The sequence below is a fragment of the Curcuma longa genome, chromosome 1 (assembly GCF_044706935.1).
Source record: "Curcuma longa cultivar G26 ecotype Majalengka, Jawa Barat chromosome 1, ITB_CL_G26_1.1, whole genome shotgun sequence".
NCBI classification, from domain to species: Eukaryota; Viridiplantae; Streptophyta; class Magnoliopsida; order Zingiberales; family Zingiberaceae; genus Curcuma; species Curcuma longa.
In genome coordinates this window covers 5602740-5630430 of record NC_133861.1, presented here as the reverse complement: position 1 = coordinate 5630430, position 27691 = coordinate 5602740, and the positions used below count along the sequence as shown (strand labels likewise).

Here is a 27691-nt window from a genome sequence, read left to right as displayed (position 1 = left end):
TTTTTTCATCTAGATCGAAGAGGGAGCGATCGACGAGAGAATGGAGGGATTTTGAATCTTCTCCGGTCGATTCAGCGATGTGGTCTGAGTTGAGCTTCGATTCAAAGTCTGATGGGGCAGAAGGAATCTCCGCAGGAAATTTCCTGGAAACAAGCCACGGCACCATCTTAACTGGAGGACAAACTCGGATGTCGACAAGTATGTGGCTGCTGCTCTTCTTTTTCTTCCTGCCTTTCCTTTTAATCTGATTTACTGGAGACTTCAATTGGCTTTCTACTTCCAAGGCGAGCATTTTAGCTTCAAGCCTGATCCCAGCTTAAGACAGATTGCTTTTCTGTTTTTTTATTATTTTTTTAAAAAACTTGTTTGTTCTTTTTGTCAGTTGCTAAAAGTGATTGACAATCTGCTTCGGAGGAGGGTTTTTCTTCCACTTTGAGCATCACAAGGGAAAAAGTTGATAGGAATGGATGTGTCACTCAAAAGAAAAAGGTTGGATCGACTCTTTCTGAGAAGGAAACTTAGAATCCAAAGGTAAAGTAAAATATTTTAGATTGACAGTCTTATTTTCCTCCCAAATATCTAGCTAGTATTCTTGGCTTGGCTTCTTGAAGTAGCAGTTTATAATGAAATAAATATGTGATCTTGTGTCAGCTTTCTATTTGGAAGCAAAAAAAGTAATTGGTAATCAATCATTATATTTTTAACAATTTGATGCTGGTGATGCTGCCTCCCTGTTCCTTGCGGGTTCCAACCGGTAGAGTTTCCATTTCCATTTCCTTAATGTCAACATGTGTTAGCTGTGGCCGGTGTGACCCCTCTAATGGTCAGGTCGGTGCTGGGCTGAGAAGAAGAAGGAAAGATGAAAAGGCAAGAATGAGAGCTCATGTTGTGGAGAAAAAAACTCACCTTCAAGCACCTTCACCTACCCTTTTATATTGCCGAGCCTCGCTGTCCACATGGGCCGCCATGTCCGCCCATGGACTGCCAGGGGCATGGGGTCGTATGGAGCCGTGTTGGGTGTCAGAGGTATGATGCCAACGTCGTAGATATGACATCATCCGGATTGTCGCTGCAAGTCACATCTGTCGTTGTTTGATCTTATTAGTAGCAGCAATTGTTGGTAATTTTATGTTGTAGTTGTAACTGTTAGGAATAGTCGAACTTTTAGATCGGAGGGGTCAAACTCAGCAGGGATATTCCTGGTCGAGATGTTCCTGTAACCCGAGCGCACTTAAGGACGTTCCTGGTGGGAGATGCTCTTGTAGTATAATCTATTACGGAGATGTTTCCAAAGTGAGTGCACGGTTGGAGTCCTATGTAATTTGTTTCAAGGATGTTCCCGATTGGAGACATCGGCTGGAGTCTTGTGTAGCCTGTTATGGAGATGTTACCGGTTGGGAATGTTCCCAAAGTGAGTGCACGATTGAAGTCCTGTCTAACATGTTTATGGGATTTTCTTGATTGGGAACGTTCCCAAAGTGAGTGCCTTGTGGCATGTTGACCCACCATCTCCTCTTAGCATCAAACCCAAGAGGGCTATGCTCCCAGGGGGCTGAAGTCCTATGACATAGACCTAGCAGCTAAAGTCCCGTGACCTGCTGACATACCGGATTGACATTCCTAAGTAGTGTGTATTTTCCGCATGGTCTATATCCCCAGCGGATATACCGAGGTATATCAGATGTTATGGAAATCAACTAATGAGCTGGATGTTGAGGTGGAGATTGTTGGATCGTGTTGAACCGGCTAGAGGGGGGTGAATAGACGATTAAGAGGAATAACACTAGTCTTTTTTTAAAAAAACTTGGTTGCAACTGGATTGGTGTTTCCAAGGCGGTTAATGCTCAATCAGAACTCCTTTAGGTGGAGAAGTCTTTACAATTGTAGTACAGAGATTTAGAGAGAAAATTACAAAGTAATTGATGATATGACTTCTAAAACTCTAAGTCTTATTTATAGCCCAAGAGAATAGATCTGGATCGTTGATCGTAGATGAATTTCTCTTGGCCGTTGATCTGTTGATGCGATCCTAATCGTTGATCGGAGATAGACTTTGATCGTAGCCGTTGATTAAATAAGGATAAACTTTATCTTTAATAAAAGATAAAGAGAATTATCCTTAATAAAAATTAAGTATTTATTTTTTATATGATAAAAGATAAAATTGATCATATCTTATCTTTTTTTTTCAAAAGCCACTTCCAAAAGGTCCAAGTCTAAGTCTTCTACTCTGGTCAAAGTCAACGGTCAAAAGTCAACATGTTTGACTTTTGTTGATTTTTTGTAGAATCGTTGATTGGGTGATTTCTGGCCAACCGGAGTTAGGCTCACCCGAACCCGACTCCGACCTTTTGCCCCTCGAGCGTATTTCCTTCCGGCTTCTCATCCCTCGGACATTGCGCACGTCCTTCTCGCTCCACCGGTGTACTCTTCCGCAGCTTCCGCGTCCCTCGGATGCACCGAGCCCGTCGGCTCACTTTCCCGTGTCATCCTTCTCGTCCGCTACGTCTTACGCTCGACTTCCTCCGTACCTAAGTTCCTGCACACTTAGCAGAGGGATCAGAACAACACAGGACCTAATTTAACCTAGTTGATCATATCAAAACTAATCGGGGCACCAACAATCTCCCCTTTTTTGATGTGCATCAACCCAGGTTCAGTTAGGGTTAAACCAAAAAATAGTAAAAATAATAAAACTAAGTTAAACAGTTAAATATGAAAATAATTTTGCATTTCAAAACTATTTTGCATTTTAAAACTATAACCTCCCCCAGAACCTCGCCTACTCTCCCCCTTTGATCACAACAAAAATGGGGTAAATAGAATTAGGGAAGGAAAGGAAAAAATCATGCAAAAAAAATTAGAAAAAAATCTTTCTAAGTGTTTAACTAAGGCATAAAAGATCCTGAAAAATTGGGTTTTCAAAAAAGTTAGAAAAAATCTTGCCAAGGATTTTTCAAATTTGTAAATGGCATTTTTACTTAAAAAATTTTAAAAAATAATTTCATTAACAGAATTTTTTTTTTTGAAGTTAATTGATTTTTCTGTGTTTGAAAACAAATCAAGAACTTACAGATTAAGGAATTCGAAATTCAATTTTTTTTAAAAAAAATTCAAAATTGATTTAAAAAATTTTGAAAATTTTTGTCAAAGTCAACATCTGATGTAAAGATCCGGAAAAATCAGATTTGGTCAAAATATTTCTATCGAATTTTTAAAATTAAAAATCAGATTTCATTAAAAAATTTAAAAAAATCAAAAATATGTTGAAAAAAATCTGAAAATTTTTATATAAGTCGAAGATAGAGATTTGAGATTGTACAAAAATTTTCAACTTTAAATTCGTTCAGTAAGTCTAAAAATAAATTAAATACTAATAGAGAAGAATTTTTAGAAAAATAATATTTTAAAATTCAAAAACACTTCAAAAATTTGTATATAAATTATATTGAGTTCTATTGACTGTATTTGAATCCTGAAAAATCGGATATGTGAAAATAATATTTTTATCTATTTTTAAAATTTAAAATTTGAATTTTGAACAAAAAAATCATGAAAATTCGAAAAATATTCAAAAAATTTCGCAAAATTCTCAGTGGATGGACAACATAATTATGCATCGAGGAAAAATAGAAACACAATTTTTTGTTAGTAAAATATTAGTCAAACTGAATTTTCTAAGATAACAAGAAAACAATGTTAGTTAAGTAAAAAGACATAAAAAAATATTAGTCAATACATGCATATGTAATAGCACAAAAGAGATCAGTTTAAAACAGATTTGGGAACCCAAAATAAGTTCCTATCTACTGGATTGATTAAAAATCTCAGAAGAATATAGTTTTTGGGCACTTTTCTAAGTTGGCCCCTGTGATTTTTAATATACCAGTTTAAATTATCAGGATAACTATTTTTCTTTTGGCATAAGCATGAAATATCAAGTTCTAATTTTTGAACTAAGTTTTTCAAGTTATCATTTTCATTCTTCAAAACATTAGAGTTATCAGAAGAAGATGCAAGGGCTAGTTTCTTTCTTAATTGTGAATTTTCTTTTTCTAATTTACAGTTAGCCTTGAGCATTGCTTTTATTCCAGCGTATAACTGATCGTGAGGGAGAAAACATACCTCACTTACTGGGTCACTTTTGAAAAGAGAGGCTCCCCCTTCGTCGTTACTTTCTTCTGACGTTGCTTCCCCTTCATCAGTGCTCTCTTCTTGATGACTTGCCATCAGCGCAAGTCCGGCATACTCCTAAGTTTCCGATTTGTCAGACGAGGTCTCGTCCCAAGTGACTTTCAATGCCTTCTTCTTCTTTGGCTGGTTCTTGAGTTTGGGACACTGGTCTTTTAGATGCCCCTCCTCGTTGCAGTTATAGCATCGGACAGTACGTTTCTTCGGAGATCGCCTTTTCTTCTGCATCCTCGAAAACTTGTTAGCTTTAAAAAAACTTTTAAAGGTCCTTACCATTTGCGTTGTCTCTTCGTCGTCCGTCGAGGATTCTGATACCTTTTCCGTTCTCCTTGTGTTCAGGGCAATGTTGTCTATCTTTTAGATCCTGCACACAGAGACTCGTGTAATTCAAAAATAGAAAATATTTCATCTAGCGTACTTACCTCTAAATCCTTGGAAATATAATAGCCGTCGATGATTGTACTCCACTCCTGGGTTCTCGGGAAGGCGTTGAGGGCGTATCGAATAGAATCGCGATTACTTACCGATTTGCCGAGTTGGGTGAGTCCGGAGATTAGCTCCTTAATTTTGATGTGAAGTTTTGCCACCGTTTCTCCTTTCATCATTCGTAGATTTGTCAGCTGATTCCGTAGAAGGTCCTTCCTTGTTGACTTGGCTTCTGAGGTACCCTCATGAAGTTCTAAGAACTTCTCCCACAGTTCTTTCACGGAGTGGTAGGTGCCGATCCGATTCACTTCTTGAGTAGGTAAGACCGTTAGGAGGTGGAACTCGGCCTTACCGTTGGTAACGGACTCAGATTGCTCCTTCTTATTCCATAGGATTTCTTCTTTTTCATCCCCGTTCGTATCTTTTGGAACTGCAAAACCATATTTAATAGACAATAAAATATCGAAATCAGTACAAAAAAATACTTTCATTTTCTTTTTCTAGACGATGAAATCCCCTTCGAATTTGGGTGGATGGATATGCACTCCGGCCATCGTCCTGTTGCTTTATCGGGCGGTTAGTCCTTCAAAAGCGAACCTGCTCTGATACCACTTGTTGGATCGGGTTGGACCGGCTAGAGGGGGGTGAATAGACGGTTAAGAAGAATAGCACTCATCTTTTTTTAAAAAAAAAACTTGGTTGCAACTGAATTGTTGCTTCCAAGGCGGTTAACGCTCAATCAAAACTCTTTTAGGCGGAGAAGCCTTTACAGTTGTAGCGCAGAGACTTAGAGAGAAAATTACAAAGTAATTGATGATATGACTTCTAAAACTCTAAGTCTTATTTATAGCCCAAGAGAATAGATCTGGATCGTTGATCGTAGATTAACTTTCTCTTGGCCGTTGATCCGTTGATACGATCCTAACCGTTGATTGGAGATAGGATTTGATCGTAGCCGTTGATTAAATAAGGATAAACTTTATCTTTAATAAAAGATAAAGAGAATTATCCTTAATAAAAATTAAGTATTTATCTTTTATATGATAAAAGATAAAATTGATTAAATCTTATCTTATCTTTTTTTTTTCAAAAGCCACGTCCAAAAGGTTCAAGTCTAAGTCTTCTATTCTGGTCAAAGTCAACGGTCAAAAGTCAACATATTTGACTTTTGTTAACTTTTTTTAGAATCGTTGGTTGGGTGATTTCTGACCAACCGGAGTTAGGCTCACCCGAACCCGACTCCGATCTTTTATCCCTCGAGCGTACTTCTTTCTGGCTTCTCGTCCCTCGGACGTCGCGCACATCCTTCTCGCTCCACCGGTATACTTTTCCGTAGCTTCCGCGTCCCTCGGATGCACCGAGCCCGTCGGTTCACTTTCTCGTGCCATCCTTCTCGTCCGCTGCGTCTTATGCTCGAATTCCTCCATACCTAAGTTCCTGCACACTTAACAGAGGGATCAGAACAACACGAACCTAACTTAACCTAGTTGATCACATCAAAACTAATCGGGGCACCAACAGAGATGACGATACAAAAGTCTGTCAGTGAGGCAGTGGCTGCTGAGATGGGAGTGGTTCGACCTGCCTTGCATGGTTTGACCTGCGCATACTAGAACAAGCATCAGGGGATGTCGGAGTTGTTTGACAAACCCCTTCATTGCTTAAGTCATGAGATGGGGAGTTTCCTATGGAGATCGTGATCACTATCTCCGAAAAATTATTCAATTATTTCTGTCATTAATCCTAATTAGTTGATCATTAATTATAGTCATCTCAGTTAATTAGCAGCTTGACCATTACTAGTCATTAACTCTAGAAATGGTGATCATGGTGGGGCCACGTTTGCTTATGGCCAATAACTGTGGTAATACTATCTTAACAAGATTTGTAGCCTACTGAACTTAAAAGGGAGAGATCGGGGAGCTTAGAGAAGAGAGCTCGAGGAGTTCAGAATAAAGAGCTCGGAGAGCTTAAAGGTGTTGACGTGCCAACCTAGTCCAAGAAGTCAACTCTTTAGTCTAAAGTCTTTGAACACGCAAGTGGTATGACCAAATAGGCATGACTGTTGACTTGTGATGAGATAATACGAGGGGTATCACCATTACTCTTTCTTTTTTGTATTGGTAAAAATATCTCTAGCATTGAGACTTTTACAACAATTTTGTTTATAGATCAAATGACCTCATCGATTGAATTTCACATAATTGTTTATCATTATTATGCATGCTGAAGGTAGAAGTTTAGTATAATTGTATCGCCACTATTAATATTTTGCTTTAAGTTAGGTGGAAATAAAATAATTTAAATGCATGATTATACATTTGCCATGTATTATCTATCTCATGACAGGCCCCTTCTATATTCTTCCATCTCTGTTAATCATATTTTATATATGAAAATTAAAAGATAAGTCTAATCTAAGGCATACCTAGTTTTAATTCTATGTTTAAGATAAAATTAATTATCTAGATAGAATTAGTGACAAGTAAAATCTTTAGGCCACTTCAAATCCCTTTTTCAAGAGAGGATTGCTTTCGTAGGGTACCTCACCAAATACTAGCCACAACTTAGAACTGCTTTATTATTGTTTCACAGTTTCTTCATCGATCATATATTCCTCAAAGAACTATGATGAAACCCCCTTCACCATGCATCTGGTAAAGGGAAGATCAAAACTGTGACATATGGTCATTCAGACAGGGACAGATCTTTAAGCATGGGAATTCTGAAAGACACTAGAATAAAATCATGATGCCTAGTAATACTAAACAATGATAACTGATTATACTTGGCCCCTGATGATATGAAACCACAGCACTTGATCATTATTTGTAGAACACTATACAACAAAACATAGCACAAATAGTGATGAACCATAACACTTAATCACACTAAATTATGATCCCTGATTATAATAAACCATGGTACCATTTAATCACTATTGGTAAAGCACTAAACAACAAATGATACCTGGTAATGTTGAACCATAGCTAGAATAAATTGTAAAGTCAACTCACTATTGGAAATAAAACTACTAGACCAAACTATAACACCTAGTAACATCTAGTTATACTAAAGTGTGGCACTTAATAATACTAAATTGTGATACCTATTCACTATTGAGAAAAAAAAAACATCTACACATAACAGAGGCATAGGGAGAACCATGGCTAATATGTGCTTTAAGATCTGTGTAGATCTAGTAACCATGTATAACAATTTAGAGCTCCCTTCTCTAGATGTGCGATGAAGGAGGACTTTTATCCTTCCTTTAAAGCATTCTCCAATCACTTTCTCTTTCTCATATGACTATGATTCATTGCGAATCTTCTATTTGCAATACATGAATTTGATCTCCTCTTTGTTTTCTATAGTAGTCTTCCTTATATTAATGTGCTTCATCCCTCCTCACAAGGGGGAGGTGCATAAGCATTTGTTTTCCTTTTCTTTTTTTTTCTTAAATCCTAGCCAACTTTTGTTCTATGTTTTTACCAGTTTTTCCCCTCTTCTTCTTCTCCTTTAATCTACGTTTGTATGTTGCCAATATATTGCATTGACCTATGACCCTCATCAAGTGATTTCCTTGTTTTTGATTTAGTCCATCTATTGTTGCCACTGTGTCATGAGGAGAAGCCTATTCCAAAGAGTATGATGAACCACATAAGATTATCTTATTCTTTTTATTTGTGTTTTGCATATGCATCGCCTAAAAACCTCGACCCTTATGCTGCTCATCGAAAGGGTCAACTCACCTTGAACAAGTTCCATTTTGGGCGAGAAGATGCTGCAAAGAATAACCGTCCACCTCTTACAAGTTTCAACGAATCTAAATATTCTAGATCATTTGTATAAATCAATTCGCCTTAGAAGACGACAACCTTTAGATTAATGCTTTAAGATCTATTAGATTAAACTCAACGAATTACTACCTTTGAATCAATCTAATTAAGTAGGATAAACTCTAGATTAACCTAGAGGATTACAACCTCTAAATTAACCTTTTAAATTTTCAATTCTTCTTTTACAGTTATATCAATTAAAGTACAAAGCAAGAAATACAAAGCTTCAATCTCACCTTAAATAATATAAAAGGAAAACATAATGGCCAGAAGAAGTTACTTAAAAAAGAACATAAGCTCCAATCTCACCTTTTTACAATTGTATGAATTAAAGTACAAAGAAACAAATATATAAAGCTCCAATCTCACTCTAAATAATATAAAAGAAAAAACATGATGGTGAGAAGAAGTTATTGAAGAAAGAACAAAAGCTAAGAATGCATGAAAACCCCTTTAAAGAGTGTTTACTCAACAACAATAACAAAAGGGCATTTCAGTGTATGAAATTCCCACCAATGCAAGTCCCAGAGAATGATCTAGTATTCACAACCTTATCCTACATTACAAGAGGTTGTTTTTGTGACTTGAACTCGTAATCACGATGTCATATGATAACAACTTTATCGTTGTACCAAGGCTCTCCTTTACACGTGACAAGAGTTTTCAAGATATTTGTTGAGCAACACTCCACTAGAGACTATTTATAGATGATTTCCAATTGCCAAAATACAAATTCGATCTTATCTTTTTTTAGTTGGCATCAGGTATATAGCTTACGCCGACTAATCTTAGGGGTAACTGATCCGACCGCAGGAAAGTTTCCCATCAGCCACCAGAGTAAATTAGGAAGTGCTTGTAACAGGAGACCCATCAGTCCAGTGTTTTTAGGACAATCGCCCATTAAGAAAAATTCATCTGTTAATCCGCCGAAGTTGGGACTTGATCCTAAGGTGCCTAAGAAACTAAGAAGATGCCCTGCCGCTGCGCCGTAGCCTTGGGGGCAAATTTGAGCTTATCCATGAACTTCAAAATTTAAGGTTGATCAACCAACAATCACTAGTGATTGATGGTTAATGAATAAACATCATACAACAATTATTTTGATCGTTATCCATAATGTTTGGTCAATAAAAGAAAAGTGTTTGGTTAACCAATGATGAATAATAACCATTGGAAATCAAATTTTTTAAAAGCTTGAGAACTAGAATATTAGTTGACTAAACTTGAATGTTGGTGGATACACTTTTACAGAGAGTATGTTTGGTCAATCAACCTTCACAAAAAGTTACGTCCAAATGTTCTAAAAGTGTTTAAAGTCACATAGCACCTAACATTGCCACATTACCTTTGGTCAATCCCAAATCATCAATCTAGAAGTTTCTAACCATTTTTTGATAGTTCCTCAACGGTACCAACAAGAAAGTTGGAGTGACAACTTAGAAGTGTTCTACTAACGTACACCATTTACGTTACAATGCATTTTATTTGAATTGCTCAAGAAAATATCTTTGATATTTGAATTAGATATTTTTAGATGGCATCCCTTCATGGCTCAAATCCTTTCCATGAGTTTATACTTGATCCAAAAATCCATCAACTTTATGTGCAAGGCACTAAAGTAATTTGTTAAACACAATCCAGTTACTGAAAGGTGTTTTTTAACATTGAAAACACACAAGGGACTTAACAACTCTTGTTCCCTTTCTATGTCGAAGCAAAGTGAGACACCTTGAACATCCCTTCGGTCAAAATAGCCATTTCGAGCGAGTGAGATTTTGACAAAAGATAACCATCCACCTTGGAAAAGTAAACCCCACCTTCGCCGAGCCAAATCCACCTGAGACAAGACAACTAACCTAATTCACCTCCGGTGAACATTCTAACATATTCATCTTGACTGCCTAAACAAGTTCTAATTGACCTAATTTGAAATTAATATTGCTAGTGTTATATTAGAGTTATCCTAAGACAATTGTCTTAGATAATGTACTATTTATTGGATAAATTAAATTATTATTTGAGTGTACATTTTTTATGTATCTGATTAAATTTTAAACTCAATTAATGAAATCCACAATACAATGTATAACATAAGAGAAATTATGATTGAATTACAAGTAGTGGGTATATCTTCATATGTAACTATGTATGTATTGAAATATTCTCTAATTGATGAATTGATAAAAATTTCATTGTAGCTCGAGTGTAAGTTGCCTTCGACTTGAGGTATTCAAGTCATCTTAGTCATGGAAATTTATACTTTGACATCTTAAGCAAACATCTCTTTGGATGTGAGACAACGAAATATTGGGTATAAGTCGAAGTGTCTGAAAGTGATTGGTACCACTCTAGCGAGCAATTGTTGCTACCGGAACTCTGACGCTGCTAAGTCTGTTGTCCCTCGTCGGTAGCGAGTCTTCCGACCTCCGAACAACAACTTCATCACCTCCGCTCAGTTTGTTTCGTATCGTCAGATTGCCTTGTGTCGTTGGATACCAAATCGAATCATGGGTCCTCTCTCGGATCGCTTTGTCTCTCTCCTTTGATTAGTATCGAAACGGAGACACAACACGTAACTTAGTGAAGTCGTCTCGCAGAGATCTCAATGTGAATACAAATAGAGATAATTTTTCAGAAGGTTACTAGTTGATGCTATTTTCGCTTCATGTCATCCAACATATATAATTTAATTATGCTATTTAATTCTACAATTATGTCTACACATGTGTGTATTCTGTATGTGTATGATGCATGTGCTGTAAAAATTTAATTTTAATGTTTTCGCTACTTGTTTTGCGAAAAAAAAATTTAAAATGTGCATAAAGACACACCCAACAATTGGTATCAGATCTACCGTGTGTTTCGATATAGATCGTAGATCTATGTTTAGTGTATTGTAGGTTGTCTGAAGTTATTTTTGAAAATTTTAAGAAATTTTAGATAAGGAAATTGTTTTAAATCCAATATAGAATATTTTTAATTTTGAAAAAATTTCTTAATTTGTTAGAAAATCTAATTTTGAAATTATTTCTTAATATGATTAGGAAAAATTAATTTGAAAATTATTTTCTAATTTAATTGAAAATTTCCTGATTTGAATTATTTCCTAATAAAGATATGTAATTAGATTTGGAAATTATTTCTTAATCTAATTAATGAATTATGATTTATAAAATCAAATTCTTTAACATATTTATTTCCTAAATTAATTTATGACAAAGCTAACATGATTTATGCCATAATTTATGCCATTACATATACATGATTAATATGATTAATGTCATGTTACATATATGCTATAATTATGTCATGTAGAAGCATGCAAATAGTTTACCTATTTTGTATGTGATTGATGAGATCAAATAAAATAAAGAAATCTCTTATTTAATTTTAAAGTTTACATCTTCCATTAATATGGTCTAAAATTAGAGTTTGATTTTTAAGCATGGATTGTGGGACTCTCTCCAAACCCAACTTAAAATTAGACATGTTCAGAACCATTAAGATATGATCTCATGATTAATGGGTCGACTTTAACTTGAAGCATTGACTTGTTGGACTCTCTCTAAGGTTAATGTGGATAGAGATGAAGTTGGGTGATATATATATGATGTATATATATTAATGAGTTGACAAGCTGATGTTTATGTAAATATCAATAAGTTGATAGCATAATGTGATAGTTATATATACGTGATATATAATTGGTATACTTGATATCTACCACTAGAACTAAGGATGACTTGTTGGACTCTCTCTAAGGTTGTTTTTATCTATAGTGGATATCAACCATTTGGAGAAAATCTACCATTTTCCGAATTCAAAGTAAGAGCTCTTGAATTCGATAAGCAAGTGAGACTTTCTTTTATGTATGTAAATTGTGTACATTACATAATAAATTTATCTCTCTCATATTTGCTCAATTTAATATTTCTAGGTTAATAGAATCTGAATGTCTTCTTTAAATTTACGCTCAATTTTGAACACTAATAAACTAATTGGGCCGAATTTCTTGGACTGACTTCGAAACTTGAGAATTGTTCTCAAGGTTGAGAAGATAACCTATGTCCTCGAAGAGCCTCTTTTCCTAAGACTAGCTGATGATGCTACATTGAACCAAATATTGATCCATCAGAAACATACGATTAGTTCTGAGGTTGCCAATTACATCATGCTAGCCTCAATGCTTCCTGAACTGTAAAAACAACATGAGCGTATGGATGCTTATATGATTGTTTATCATTTTCGTGAGTTGTTTGATAAGCAAGCTAGATCTAAACGGTTCGAGGTCACTAAACTTCTCTTTCGCTCAAAGATGCAAGAGGGTTCATCTGCGGTGCAATATGTACTAAAGAGAATGACGACATTGAGTGGTCGATATCACTTGGATTTGTAATAGATTATGACTTAAGTATTGACTTAATTCTACACAATTTACTTGATAGTTATATGCAATTTGTGATGAACTATTAGATAAACCATCTAGAATCTACAATTCTAGAGCTGATCAACATACTTAATACAGTGGAGCCATCTGTTAAGAATGAATAGAAAACTGTGATGTTGTTTGACACTTTAAAGAAAGGTTCTATGAAGAGAAAGTCAACAATTCAAGCTAAGGGGATGTTAAAACTGTCTTAATTCAAAAAGAACACATGTACAGGGTTTATATAACCAGCATAACCCTAATACCATAACAAGAAAAGACCTATCTACCCCTGCTTCTCACAACACTCCCCCTCAAGTTGAACATATATATCAAACATGTTCAACTTGCTAAGAACAGAATTAAACATAGCTTGGGGTATAGCCTTCGTAAACATATCAGCAAGTTGGTCCTCAGATTTGACATAAGGCAAACATAACTCTCCGGAATCAAGTCTCTCCCGAATAAAGTGGCGATCAATCTCGATGTGTTTAGTCCGATCATGTTGTACTGGATTATTTGCAATATTGATTGCAGCTTTGTTGTCACAATATAGCTTAAGGGGTAATTCTGCTTTTAATCCCATGTCTTCCAACAAAAAACACAACCATAATATTTCTGCAAGACCTTGTGCCATGGCTCGATATTCTGCTTCAGCACTGGACCGTGCACAAACATTTTGTTTCTTACTTCTCCAAGTTACCAGGTTTCCTCCCAAAAAAGTGCAATAGCCAGAAGTGGACCTTCTATCATCTCGAGAACCAGCCCAATCTGCATCAGAATAACATTCCACTTTCAGATTACCACCCCCTTTGAACAGCAAGCCTTTTCCCGGACATGACTTCAAGTACCTTAAAATCCTATCAACAGCCTTCATATGGACAGTTTTAGGAGCATGCATGTACTGGCTCACCACACTAACAGCATAAGTGATGTCAGGCCTAGTCATAGACAAATATAGTAATTTTCCAACCAACCTTTGATACGTTCCCTTTTCCAGACTTGCAAGATCTTCTCCATTAGAACTAGTAAGATCATGATTTACTTCTATAGGAGTAGATGCTGGTCGACAACCCAACTTCCCTGTCTCCTTGAGTAAATCCAACACATACTTTCTCTGACACATATAAATTCCTTTTTGAGATCTAGCAACTTCAATACCAAGGAAGTACCTCAATAGTCCAAGATCTTTAATTTCAAATTCTGATGTTAACTTGGACTTAAGAGTCTGGATTTCAGCTTCGTCATCACCTGTAACTATCATGTCATCAACATAAACCAAGAGAATGGTAGTTCTGCCCTCTTTCTTTTTAACAAAAAGTGTATGATCAGCATTTCCTTGTTTAAAGCCAAACAATATCATGGCTTTGCAAAACCTATCAAACCATGCTCTGGGAGATTGTTTAAGCCCATACAAAGCTTTTCTTAGCCTGCAAATTTTTCCTTTTGTTTCGATTCCAGGAGGTGGTAACATGTAGACTTCTTCATGAAGATCACCATTCAAAAATGCATTTTTAACATCTAGCTGAAATAGAGGCCAATCATATTGAGCAGCAATAGAAATAATTACTCTGACCGAATTCAGTTTTGCAACTGGAGCAAAAGTCTCCAAGTAATCCACCCCATATGTTTGAGTGAATCCCTTGGCAACAAGTCTGGCTTTATATCTGATCACTTCACCCTCTGAATTATACTTGATAGTATAGACCCATTTAGAACCAACCAAGTTCTTCCCCTTTGGAGGATCAACTAATTCCCAAGTACCATTCCTGTTAAGAGCCTCTACCTCTTCATTCATTGCCTCCAGCCACCTAGCATCCTTTACAGCTTCATAATAAGAAGAAGGTATAGCATGACTTGATAACTGTGAAACAAAAGCATGATATGAAGAAGACAAACGAGAGTAAGAAACGTGATTGGAGATAGGATGTTGAGTACATGACCTGACCCCCTTCCTAACAGCAACAGGAAGGTTCAGCTCATTCATATTTAATGACTGCTCCAAGGAATCAAGAGCCAGAGCATCTGATTCGACTAGCCGGTCAGTAGTAGGTCCTTGCTTGTGTCTTCGTCGCTTGTAAGTGATAATTTCCTGTGAAGACTGCGAGCCCAGTAATGTATTTTCCATGGCATCCACTGGAATAGGAGATGTGACTACTTCAGGAGGAGATGAGACTACTTCAGGTACACAAGGAGGAGAGGAGATGAGACCACTTGAGGTACACAAGGAGACACAGAAGAGGTAATATGCTCCCCCTGAGGATGAGGCTGAAGAGAATAATAAGACTCAGACTCAAAAAAGGTAACATCTTTCAAAACATATCTCGTCCTAGTAATAGGATCAAAGCACTTGTAACCTTTCTGACAAGTGGAATATCCTAGAAAAACTCCCCGTATAGAACGAGGATCAAGTTTTGAGGACTTGGGACCAAGAACATGAATAAAGCAGAGAGAACCAAAAACTCGAGGTGTAAGGGAGAACAACGTGGTGCCAGGACGAAGAATAGTGAGAGGGCACCGATACCCAAGACCTTTGGATGGCAATCTATTGATGATATAGGCAGCGGCAAGGACAGCATCAGCCCAGAAAAATTTAGGCAAGTGGCGTTGAAATAATAGTGCACGGGCTGTTTCAAGGATATGACGATTTTTTCTTTCAGCCACTCCATTCTGTTGTGGTGTGTAGGGACAGGATGACTCATGAAGAATTCCTGAATCCTCAAGGAAAGTATTTAGAGACTGAGCAAAGTACTCACGGGCATTATCAGAACGTAAAGTCTTTACTCTTGTATGAAATTGAGTTTCTACCATTTGACAAAAAGTTTGAATGAGTCTAGGAACTTCTTCTCTGCTTTTCATCAAATAAAGCCATGTACAATGGGTGTAATCATCAATAAAAGAGAGAAAATATCGATAGCCATCCAAAGAAGTCACAGGAGAGGGCCCCCACACATCAGAATGAACAAGATCAAATGGAGAAGAACTTTTATTTATGGACTCAGAAAATTGAGTTCTACAATGTTTTGATAACTGACAGACTTCACACTGAAGTGACTCAAAAGAAACTGATGAGAAAAGACTAGGAAATAAGACTTTCAAAGACTTAAAGGATAAATGTCCCAACCGTGAATGCCATAAGAGAATATCTTGATGTTTTTTCTCCAAACACTGTGCTGTAGATTTCAAGAGCAGAGGCTGTTCCAAGTTGATAGTAATAAAGACCTCCTACTTCACGGCCAGTCCCAATCGTTTGCTTGGTCTCGAGATCCTGGAAGACACAATGATCAGAAAAAAAGGTTACTGAGCAGTGAAGTTGTTTTGTAATGCTGCTAACAGAAAGTAAATTAAGAGAAATAGAAGGAACATGAAGAGCAGAGGATAGGATAAAATGATCTGCCAATTGTATGGAACCTTTGCCAGCAACAGTGGCCTTGGTTCCATTTGCAATGGTCACTTTATCCTGCCCAGATGACAAAGAGTAGGAAATGAAGGAGTTAGCAATGTTTGTCATATGATCTGTAGCTCCTGAGTCAATGACCCAAGGGCTATAAGAGCTTGAACCAGCAACACTCAACCCCAAACCACGGATACCTGTGTGCGCTTGAGATGGAGGGGTAGAGGCAGAAGATGAAGCCTGAAGTCGCGAGAGAAGGTGCTGAAGGTTAGCAATGTCAGTAGAGGACAACCCAACAGAAGAAGACACAGAGGAAGCAGCAGTCTCCTCCTCCACTAATTTCTTGACGGCAACATTCCCACGACTAGGGGTCTTCTTGTCACTGTGTTTGAACTTGTCAGGTTTCTTCTCTGGATATTTCTCCCAACAAAAATCTGAATCATGATTAGTTCTCTTGCAATGCCGACAAAATTTATCACCTTTTCCCCTAGTTCCCCCAGGCTTGAACTTGTTTACAGAACTGACAAAAGCAGAAGTCTCCCCAATCGGAATGTTTGTAGCAGAAATACTCTTGTTGCTCATGGTCCTTTTCCTGCCCTCCTCACTTAGAACTTTATAGTAAACTTGTTCTAGAGAGGGAGTAGGATCAAGACTAAGAATTTGTCCTTTTAAACTCTCGAACTCTGCATGAAGTCCATCGAGAAACTTAATAATTCTGTCCTTTTCCAGAAGCTTTAGATATCTCTGGTGATCCTCAGCGGAAATCCAATTCTCCATTCTGTAATAGTCAAACTCATCCCATAACCCTTTCAGAGTAGCAAAATAATTTGTGACAGACATAGAACCTTGATCAAGTTTAAAAATTTGACTACTCAGCTGATAAGTACGTAACATATCGTGCTTACGTCCGTACATTTGTTCCAAAGTCTTCCACATGTCAAAAGCTGTTTTGTTGTGAAGAATGACCTGTTTGATGCCAGAACTGACAGAATTGAGTATCCAAGTCATCAACTGAATATTGTCACGCCTCCAAATACGAAAATTTGGATCCTTTTCATCCGGTTTCACTTTAGTACCATGAAGAACATCAAGTTTATCATGGCCTTCAACATAAAGTTCAACGGCAACGGCCCAAGATGCATAATTTTTCTCTGTCAATTTCTCCGAGGTTATTTGAAGACCAGCTCCTCCAGGTCCTGACATTGTGAAAAATGGTTGTACCTGTCCAGAAGAAGGAGACATGGGATCTACAGAAATAGCAGAAGTATCTTCAGAGGCATCTGCCATAAACACTAAACTAGCAAACAGTACGGACTACTAGGCAAAGATATTCAAAGTTTCTCCAGAGATTTCTGTTGCTTTTCCAAGAAGCAAACAGCAGGCCAGCAGATGATTTATTTTTCCAGGCTGGCAGAAATCACGTCTCGAACAAAAAAAAAAAGAAGAGGAAAAGGAGAACGAGTTTCCTGCTTCTTCTCTTCGTCACCCACACGCGGCTAGATCCGGTTCTTCGGCTGCGGCGTCAGGGCGAAGCAGGGGTGAGTCAACGAACAGGAAGGGGCGAAAGACCACAGATCGGCGCGAAGAGGGAAGGCTCGGCAGCTCCTCCGGCAACCTATGAGCAGAACAGCAAGGAGCAGGCTGCGGTAGCGCGGCGTGAGCAGGCGGCGTTCGCGTGAGCAGGCGGCGTGAGCAGCCTTCGCGTGAGCAGGCGGCGGAGCAGTTCGGAAGAAGAAGGCAGGCGGCGGCTTCGAGGGCGGCGGCTTCGCGTGAAGAAGAAAGCAGGCGGCGGCTTCGAGCAGAGAAAGGGCGGCGGCGGCGGAAGAACAGCAGGCGGCGGCGTCGGCAGGGGACGGCGACAGAGAGAAAGCAGGCGGCGGCTGATCGGCAGGAGAGACGCGTCGAGCAGAGAAAACAGCGTCGAGCAGAGAAAAGAAATTAGCGGCAGCGGCGTCGCGGCGCAAAAGAGAGGAAAGAGAGTCGCGGCGCAAAAGAGAGGAAAGAGAAGAAAAGAATTAGGGTTTTAGGAATCGCTCTGATACCATGTTAAAACTGTCTTATTCAAAAAAGAACACATGTACAGGGTTTATATAAACAGCATAACCCTAATACCATAAGAAGAAAAGACCTATCTACCCCTGCTTCTCACAACATGAAACTTCCTAATGGACTTGTTTTGGAATTGGATAATTATTATTGTGTTTTTGATTTAATAAAGAATATTATTTTTATTTCTTATTTAAATAGAAAAAGTTCTATTTGACTTTTAATAACAATTGTTGTTATATAATTTTGAATGATATTCTTTATCCAATGATGTATTCAACATCGAAACGACTAACAAACGCACTCGAAGAAATGACCAATTAACATCCTACATGTAGCATTGTCGTCTTGGCTATATAAGTAATAAACGTATGTTCGAATTACACTAGTGTGAAATTTTAGAATCATTTGAATTTGATTCATTTGATATATGCCATTTATGCTTAAAAGGTAAGATGACTAAGTTACCTTTTAAGAGAAAAGGTGAACGAACAAAAGAATGACACATTGGGCCTTATATGTACCGATGTATGTGGACCTATGTCAACTCATGCACGAGGAGATTATAACTATTTCATTACTTTCATTGATAATCATTCACGATTTGGATATGTGTATCTATTGAGATACAAGTCTGAAGACTTTGAAAAATTCAAAGAATTTATATATGAAGTAGAGAAACAACTTGGCAAAAGTATTAAAATACTTTGATCGGATTGAGGTGGTGAATACTTAAGTCAAAAGTTTCAAGATTATCTTAGGGACAATGAGATATTGTCTCAATGGACTCCGCCTTACACGCCACAACATAATGGTGTGTGAGAAAGACGAAATCGAATCTTGTTGAACATGATTAAATCAATGATGAATCATGCAAGTCTTCCTAAATCCTTTTGAGGTTACGCACTCGAGACAACTGTTTACTTGCTAAACAGAGTCCCGACTAAGACTGTCTCTACTGCTCCATATAAGATATGGAATGGTAAGAAATCTCATTTATCTTATTTGAAGATATGAGGTTGTCTTGCTTATGTGAAGATGACTGTATTAGATAAATTAGATGCTAAGTCTGATAAATGTTTATTTATTGGTTACTCTAAAAAAATTAGGGTTGTCAATTCTATCATCCCTTAGAACAAAATATGTTTGTTTCAAGATATGCTATATTTCTATAAAAAGAATTTCTCTTGTAGGAAAATAATGGGAGTGAGGTTAAACTAAGGGTAGTTTAAGGAACTCCAATAGACACAGAAGAGATACCTAATCAAGATGCATAACTTATTGCTTATAGGGATGAGATAATGATTGAACCTGTTGATACACTGCCACTTTGTAAATCTAGTAGGGCACGTCTAATTTCTGAGAGATATAGATTTCTCGTAAGTGAATCGAGAGACGTGTTACTCATTGAGAATGAAGAGCCTATCAGTTATGAAGAGATTCTGAAAAATTCAAAAAGGGATTCATGGTCAAAAGTCATGAAATCGAAAATAGATTTTCTGTATGAAAATCAAGTTTGGAACTTGGTGGACATACCGGAAGGAATAACACTTACTGGGTGTAAGTCGATTTTCAAGAAGAAAATCGACATAAATGGTAATTTAATTACCCATAAAGAAAGATTGATGGTGAAATCGTCAAAAATATGACATTGACTATGACAAGACATTTTCACCAGTGACTATGCTTAAATTCATTCGGATAGTCCTGACCATAATAGCTCATTACGATTATGAGATATGACAAATGGATGTGAAAATAGTTTTCCTTAACAAGAATCTATTCAAGGATGTGTATATGATACAATGTTTCACATCTGTTAATAAAAATAAAGTATGCAGGCTTCAACGGTCATTTATGGACTGAAGCGCAAGTATTTAGGAGTTGGAATATCCGTTTTGATGAGGTAATCAAAGAGTTTGATTTCTTATAAAATCCTGATTAACTCTGTGTGTATATGAAGGTTAATGAGTGTGTGATTGTATTCTAGTATTATATGTTGATGACATATTATTTATAAAAAATGATGTGTTTGTTCTACAGTACTTAAAGTTTGGTTGTCAAAAATATTTTCTATGAAAGACATGGGAAAAACAACCTATATTCTTGGGATTAAGATCTGTAGAGATAGATAAAAAAAGTTGCTTGGTCTTTCACAATATGCATACATCGATAAAGTGTTAAAACGGTTTAGCATGGAAGAATTCAAAAAAAATTTCATTCCTATGAGACATAAGATTCATCTTTCTATAGAAGTCTATGTGCCGAGCACACAAGATGAGAAGATTCATATGAGTCAGATCCTATATGTGTTAGCTATAGGATTAATCATGTATGTTATATTATATAATAGGCTTGATGTATTATATGCTCTAAGTGGAACAAACAGATACCAATCGGATCTAGGTACGGATCATTGGGTGACTGTTAAGTCAATCCTTAAATACTTAAGAAGAACTAAGGATTTGTTCTTGGTATATAGATGGGGTGATATGATTATATATAAGTATACTAATGTCAGTTTCCAGATAGATAAGGATGCTTCCAAGTCCTAGTTTGGATACGTATTCACCTTAAATAGAGACGCAATAAATTGGAAAAGTTCTAAGCAAGAAACCATTGTTAATTTTACCACCGAGGTGGAATACATTGCAACTTCTGAAGTAGCAAAGGAAGCGGTTTGGATCAAGAAGTTCGTCATAGAATTTGGTGTGGTTCCGATTATTGTTGAAGTATTATTAGTTTATTGTGACAACAATGAGTTCATTGCTTAGGCCAAGGAACCTAGGTCTCATCAACGATCTAAATATGTGCTTCACCGCTATCACTTGATCAACGAGATCATTAGGAGGAATGAAATACAAATTGAGAGAATTCCCACTAAAAGGAATCTAGCAGATTCTTTGATGAAATCTTTATCTCAAAATAAGTTTGAAAGATATGTAGAGGCCTGTGGTATTATATTTGATATTAGGTCAAATGAGAGTATATTATATTTGAGAGGTGTCTTAACATAATCATCTTAGATAATATACTATTCATTAGATAAATAAAATCACTATTTGAATGTATATTTTCTATGTATTTGATTAGATTTTAAAATCAATTAATAAAATCCACAATACAATGCATAACATGAGAGAAATTATAATTAGATCACAATTGATCGATATCTCTTTATGTGTAATTATATACGTATTGAAATATTCCCTAGTCGATAAATTGATGAGATCGGACATCATTGATTTTGTAAGACTAATATATATTAGACTCATTGGTTTAACCAAGCAGCCGATTCTAACTGCTAGAAATATTGGGATATTGATAATTAACATATGGATACTAGTCAAGGGTAACTAGTTCATCGGATGTGACATACCATGAGACTTTATATGATTCTGTACATGTCTATGAAAATCTTATTGCAGATTGAGTGCAAGTTTCCTTCGACTTAGATATTCAAGTCATCTTAATTATAGAGACTTATACTTTGGCATCTTAAGTAAACATCTTTTTGGATGTGTGACTCCGGGATGATTGGATATAAGTTGAAGTGCTTGAAGGTGGATTGAGTAGCCCACAGAAGATTCACCACTTCTTTTATTAGGAGACGTATACCCTATGACCACTTGTTAGGATTATTATTCGTAAATCTTTGGTCAAAGCAGAAACACGTCAAGAGGATAGTCCTCTTAGACAATTGTTTGAGTAAGTTGAATCCGCAGGACAAGGAACTACTGCTTAGGCTAGGTGTGACATAGTTAGCCTAGTAGGAACTGACACATAGACTATGTCTTAAACTAAGCGGGTATAACATAAGTGAAAGGAACAGACGAAGGAATAACTGTAGCTACTGAACAGTTCAGAAGTAATTCTGGAATCAATGATGATTTTCCGATTAATTGAGGATCATGATGTACTACTAGGTGTCATTCATGATTGATCTATAATTAATGATTAAATATGGACGACCAACATAAATCGGAAACCTATAAGATCACACGCACTACGAGTTTATCCAAAAGATATAAAATAAGTTTGACAATTGTATTCTCAGATTGAGAGAGATTTAGTCTGGTTAGAACAGACAAAGGGCAAATATGGAAGATATTTTATCGGAACAAAAACACGGATGGGCCACGTCTTTTGATGACGAATTTGACCCTCTTTGGTTTAATTATAAATCAAATTGGTTTGATTTTAATTAAAAAGGTGGTTTGATTTTGAACGAATATGGTTTAGTCTTGAACTAAATTTAAGATTAATAGTTTGGTTTTTGGATTAGCATATATAGGTTTGGATTCGCTAATCAAATCCGTTAGAGATATATAAATAGATCTAGTTAGAAGAGAAAAATAATTAATTTGATTAAAATCTAAGAGTTAGGTTTTTTTTTATCTTTTTTTCTCTTCCTCTCCTTTCCGTCGCCAACCACCAAGGGGCTCTTCCCTTTGTGCCGCCGTCGTCCAACAGGACCTCCTGTCGGTGGACTTGTTGCTGCCATCCAGCATCGTCAGAACCTAGCCTTTGGTTACCCCTTCCTCTGTTCGCCAGCCACCGCCTCTGGGGTGAACCTTCGGTGTCGGACAATAAGATTTTCAATCATCGATAGCCTCTTCCGTTGCCCTTAAGTACTGTTCCAGTGAGCAATTATTGCTACCAGAACTCCGACGCCATTAGGTCTGCTATCCCTCGCTAGCAGTGAACCTTCCGACCTTCGAACAATGATTTTATCGCCTCCATTCAGTTTGTTTCGTATCGTCGGGTTGTTTTGTGTCGCCGATATCGAATCGAACCGTGGGTCCTCTCTCAGATCGCTTTGTCTCTCTCCTTCGACTATTATCGAAATGGAGACACGACACGTGACTTAGTGAAGTCGTTTCGCGGTGATCTCAATATAGATACGAGTAGAGATAATCTTTCAAAAGATTGCTAGTTGATGTCGTTTCCGTTTCACGTCATACAACATGTATAATTTAATTATGCTATTTAATTCTATGATTATATCTATATATGTGTATCCTGAATCTATGTAATGCGTGTGCTATAATAATTTAGTTTATTATACTTTCGTTGTCTGTTTTGCGAAATAAAAATTTAAAAGCGCGTAGAGACACACCCAACAGCTAGTACTCAGCCAACAAGAGTCTCAAATTGAGGCCCGAGACATATTAATATACAATTAGTAAGCTTATATAATCTGCTTATGAAAATTACTTAACAAGGAGAAGTCACTAGAGATTAATCCCTAGTACCTCTCTTCATGCTTTCTTCTCTGTACCCACTCTCTCATGGTTGTGAGCACTTATCTAAGGACAAAGGGATCTATAATTTACTTACTCCATCATCTGATGAAGGTCTAACCAATCATTAGTTGCGTGGTTTATTATTTCTTTATGTTTTTTTTATTTAGCCTACATGGGATTTATCGAAGAAGTTGGACATAGATATCTATTACAAGATATGATTTAGTCAAGCACATGAAGTCGTATACTTATGTTCGGATAGAATCATCAAATTTTTATGTTGACTTATGAATACTTATAATTCTTTTTTCATGCAGTACAATATTTCTTTCATTAAATTCTATAACATACAATAACTAAACTTTTTCTCGTAACAGAATTGGCAAAAATAGCATGTTAAGGAGGCCATAGGGTGATAGCAGCATGTGGTAAATGATCCCAACATTTGAAGGCATCTTGTCAAGTGAAAGTCGCAGAGCTGTTTACTGTCAAACACACAAAGTCTGGTTCTATCTTTCAGTTTATGCCCCAGCAGGGAGAGAATAACTAGCATATATACCCTGGTTCCAAGTTGTACAAGCCAAACAGATTTCTCCAGGACAAACAGGAATTTTCTGAAAGTAATCCTATCGTGAATGAACACAAATTGAGAGAGTCAGTTTCTTCTTGTTCTTCTACGATAGCGCAAAGTTGAGCAAAGATGGCAGAGGCTGTCATCGCTTGCTTGATTGAGAAGATCATTACGGCTGTGGCCTCTGTATCTCATAGTTTCCTTGTTAAGCCTGTGCAGGATATTCACAAGAAAATGAACAGCATAAAGGGGGTGCTAGAGCTCACAAAGGGATTCCTGAACCATGCAAGAACATATAGAGGCGAAAACGATCTAGTGGATGTTTGGGCAAAGCTGATTCAAGATGTGGCCTATGATATCGAGAACATTGTCAATGAATACACCTTTTTAATGACCAGTGGAAGATGGGCTGGCTTAATTACCCATATCAACAATGATGCCAGGGCCAAATCTTTGCACGAATTAGGTAAGAAATTAGATGAAAGACAAGCCAGCCTTTCGAAGCTTGTAAGGATGAAAGATTCATATGGTATTAGAATTCCAGAGAGGTTCTTGAGATCGCCCAAAGAGAATGATCTAATCTGCCATTTAGCTGAATCAGCACTCTTTGTGGAGGAAGATGATCTTGTGGGGATTGAGGAAATCAAGTACAAGCTCATCAGATTATTAACAGATGAAGAGCCCCAACGCACCATAATATCTGTTCTCGGGATGGGTGGTGTTGGCAAGACCACACTTGTGGCAAGAGTTTGCATGGATATAATGGTCGTTAGCCATTTCAGCTGTTGTGCATGGATCTCTGTGTCTAAAAGCAACACTGTCGATGATCTCCTCAAGAAGATCCTGAAGGAACTGCACCGTGAGAGGAAGGAACAGATAACTCTCGACTTTGATTCAATGGATTACAGAACTTTGGTGGAAAATCTCCGTTTGCATCTGGCTCACAGAAGGTACTTGATCATCTTAGATGATGTTTGGCAAGCAGATGTCTGGACTGATATTAGCTATGCTTTATATGCTAATAATTGCCGAAGTAGAGTCGTTATTACCACAAGGGTGCAGGATGTGAGTTCATTAGCAGGTGAGGAAAGGATCGTGAGAGTAAACCCTCTACCAGATGAAATGGCATGGGATCTCTTCTGTAAGAAGGCATTTCCGAGAGAGGAGGGAAATATTTGTCCACAGAATCTGACACAATGGGCTAGAAAAATGGTGGACAAGTGTGATGGCCTTCCTATTGCTATTGCGGCAATTGCTAATCTTCTGTCTCACAATGAAAGGGTGGAATCGACGTGGAAGAAAATACATGATAGCTTGACATGGTCGACTAATGACGGCAGCAAAGAACTCCAAAAGGTGCCCAGAATTTTGAGCCTCAGCATCACAAACCTTCCAGACCATCTCAGGAACTGCCTCATGCATTGCAGCTTGTTTCCGGAGGACTATCTGATTGCAAGAAACAGGCTCATTAGGCTATGGGTGGCAGAAGGATTTGTGAAGGAAGGAGGAGGAATGTCGATGGAAGATGTGGCCGAGGACTACCTCAACCAGTTGGTGGGAAGAAGCTTGCTCCAAGTCACTGATAGAAATGAACTCGGACGTGTTCGGTTCTGCCGAGTTCATGATCTTGTCAGAGAGATTATCATGGAAAAATCAAGAGAAGAGCATTTTGTCGATGTTTTAGAAGGCAAGTTTAAAGATGTAAGCGATCAGGTTCAAAGACTTTCTATCATTAAAGATTACCAAGGTGCCAATGTGAACCAAAGCATGGAGATATCCTCACTTAGATCTTTCCACACGTTTACACCAGTTCCCATTTCAGTGCTCTTGAAATGTAGGCTGCTTAGAGTCTTGGATCTTCATGCTGCCCCAGTCGAAGCCTTGCCAAATGCGATAGGCCACCTCACCAACTTGCAATATTTGAGCATACGTAAAACCAACGTTAAAAGACTGCCAAATTCTTTAGGAGGCCTTCTGAAGCTTGAAACCTTGGATGCAATATATACCAATATAGAGGAGTTACCTAGTGGGATCAAAAACCTGGGTAATCTGCGTCATCTGATGGTGAAGAAGTTCCATCGGCAAACTTCCAAATACACAATTCTTGGAGGTGGAGTTGAAGTTCCTGGTGGTGTAGGCAATCTGAAGGGGCTACAGACACTGAAAGCTGTGGTTGCAAATGACAAAATGGTTCATCAGCTCGCGAAGCTCACACAGATGAGAAGCTTAGATGTTCGAGGAGTTACAACTCAACTCAGCTTTGTCCTCTCATCATCGCTGTCAAAGATGGATCGCCTTGTTCGCTTGGTAGTGATGGCAAGACACAGAGATGACACATTGCTATTACGTGATATGAAACCACCACCCCAGCTGCGGACGCTAAACCTGTATGGTAACCTGGACAAAAGGATGCTGCCTCCGTGGTTTAGCACACTTGAAAATCTTACTCATCTGGTCTTAAAGATGTCCAGGCTCAAGGAAGATCCATTACCACAGCTCACTGCATTGCCTAATCTGGTTTCGCTCTTTCTCATACAAGCATATGATGGAAGCAAACTGCAGTTTCACGCACACTGTTTCGATCGGCTCAGGTCACTGAGGCTGTGTGATATGAACCACCTCAATTGCATTGAAATAGAAGAGAATGCTCTTGAAAGTCTGCATGAGATGACTCTCGTGAGGTGCAGTCAGTTGAAGACAATTCCAGTTGGGTTGGAACACCTCACTAGGCTGCAGAAGTTGGAAGTTGAAGGCATGCCAATAGAGCTGGTGAGTAAGCTACAAGAAGGGGGTGAAACTGAGGAGGATTCGAACAGGTTGAAACATATACCGATCATCAAGAACTTGTTGGAGAGAGATGGAATTTGGGTTGAAGACAGACTCAAGTAACATTTGTAGTTTCAGAATTCCTTGCCACCAGAATTTCCTGCATTCACAGCAAAAATCAGGCCTATTTTTCACTAGTCAAAGGTAATTGGTTGAATACTTGTGTGCTTAAAATTCAGGAGCATTTGTCTGTTCCAGGTATTAATTTTATGTGTTTGTGTCTAATAATTCAATGTACTATTTACCTTTCCCCCCCTATTCTGCTTTAGAACAAATGTGATTAAGTTTGAAACCTGCTGTAAATTAAATATTCTGCAATTGGTATCGTTATGAACTAAGTGTTTGTATGTTTCATGAAAAATAATTTACAGGAGTAAGGTATATTTTACATATTTTACATTTTTTTTTACAAAAGTGCAAAATTTACAGACTACTGCATCTATGTTTCCTATACGTTTCTATGAGTCCTTTGCAATTCCTAATATAAATATGTGTATTACTGTAATGTTGGGATATGATATAGATATTAATGTTTTGAGAGTTCTCTTAGGTTGTGCGATGCAATCTCGTTATGGTGTGGCGTCTAGGAACCCTTAGGTGTGATATCTAAGTTTTTACAATCTTTTTACAATCCCTTACCACTTCATTTTGGATTTCTACTCTTCAAACCTTCCAACACTCAATCTCTTCTTATGCTACATCATATTTGATATCCGAGTCTAAGCT

At 37.4% G+C, this 27691-nt stretch overlaps 2 protein-coding genes across 3 annotated transcripts; one reads left to right on the top strand and one right to left on the bottom strand.

Moving 5' to 3' along the window:
* On the top strand, positions 1-27331 carry LOC141847478 (disease resistance protein RPM1-like). 2 transcript variants are annotated; one of them, XM_074735536.1, is made up of 3 exons: positions 1-198; positions 383-531; positions 23946-27331. In XM_074735536.1, the coding sequence occupies exon 3, from the start codon at positions 24269-24271 to the stop codon at positions 27026-27028; it is 2760 nt and encodes a 919-aa protein (XP_074591637.1). In that variant the 5' UTR covers positions 1-198; positions 383-531; positions 23946-24268; the 3' UTR covers positions 27029-27331. The 2 variants fall into 2 exon arrangements, with proteins under 2 accessions (XP_074591637.1, XP_074591646.1); XM_074735545.1 differs by having other exon boundaries at positions 196-284.
* LOC141814171 (uncharacterized) lies at positions 16338-17116 on the bottom strand. Its single transcript, XM_074702127.1, has 2 exons — positions 16474-17116; positions 16338-16342 (listed from the first exon to the last, which is right to left on the bottom strand). Exons 1-2 carry the CDS (start codon positions 17114-17116, stop codon positions 16338-16340), a joined length of 648 nt encoding a protein of 215 aa, XP_074558228.1.
* Positions 27332-27691: the final 360 nt, after the last annotated feature.

What these genes read in the sequence shown, in the direction of transcription:
- LOC141814171 (XM_074702127.1), bottom strand. Translation starts at nt 17,116, where the DNA reads ATGTCTGTCACAAATTATTTTGCTACTCTGAAAGGGTTATGGGATGAG.
- LOC141847478 (XM_074735536.1), top strand. Translation starts at nt 24,269, where the DNA reads ATGGCAGAGGCTGTCATCGCTTGCTTGATTGAGAAGATCATTACGGCT.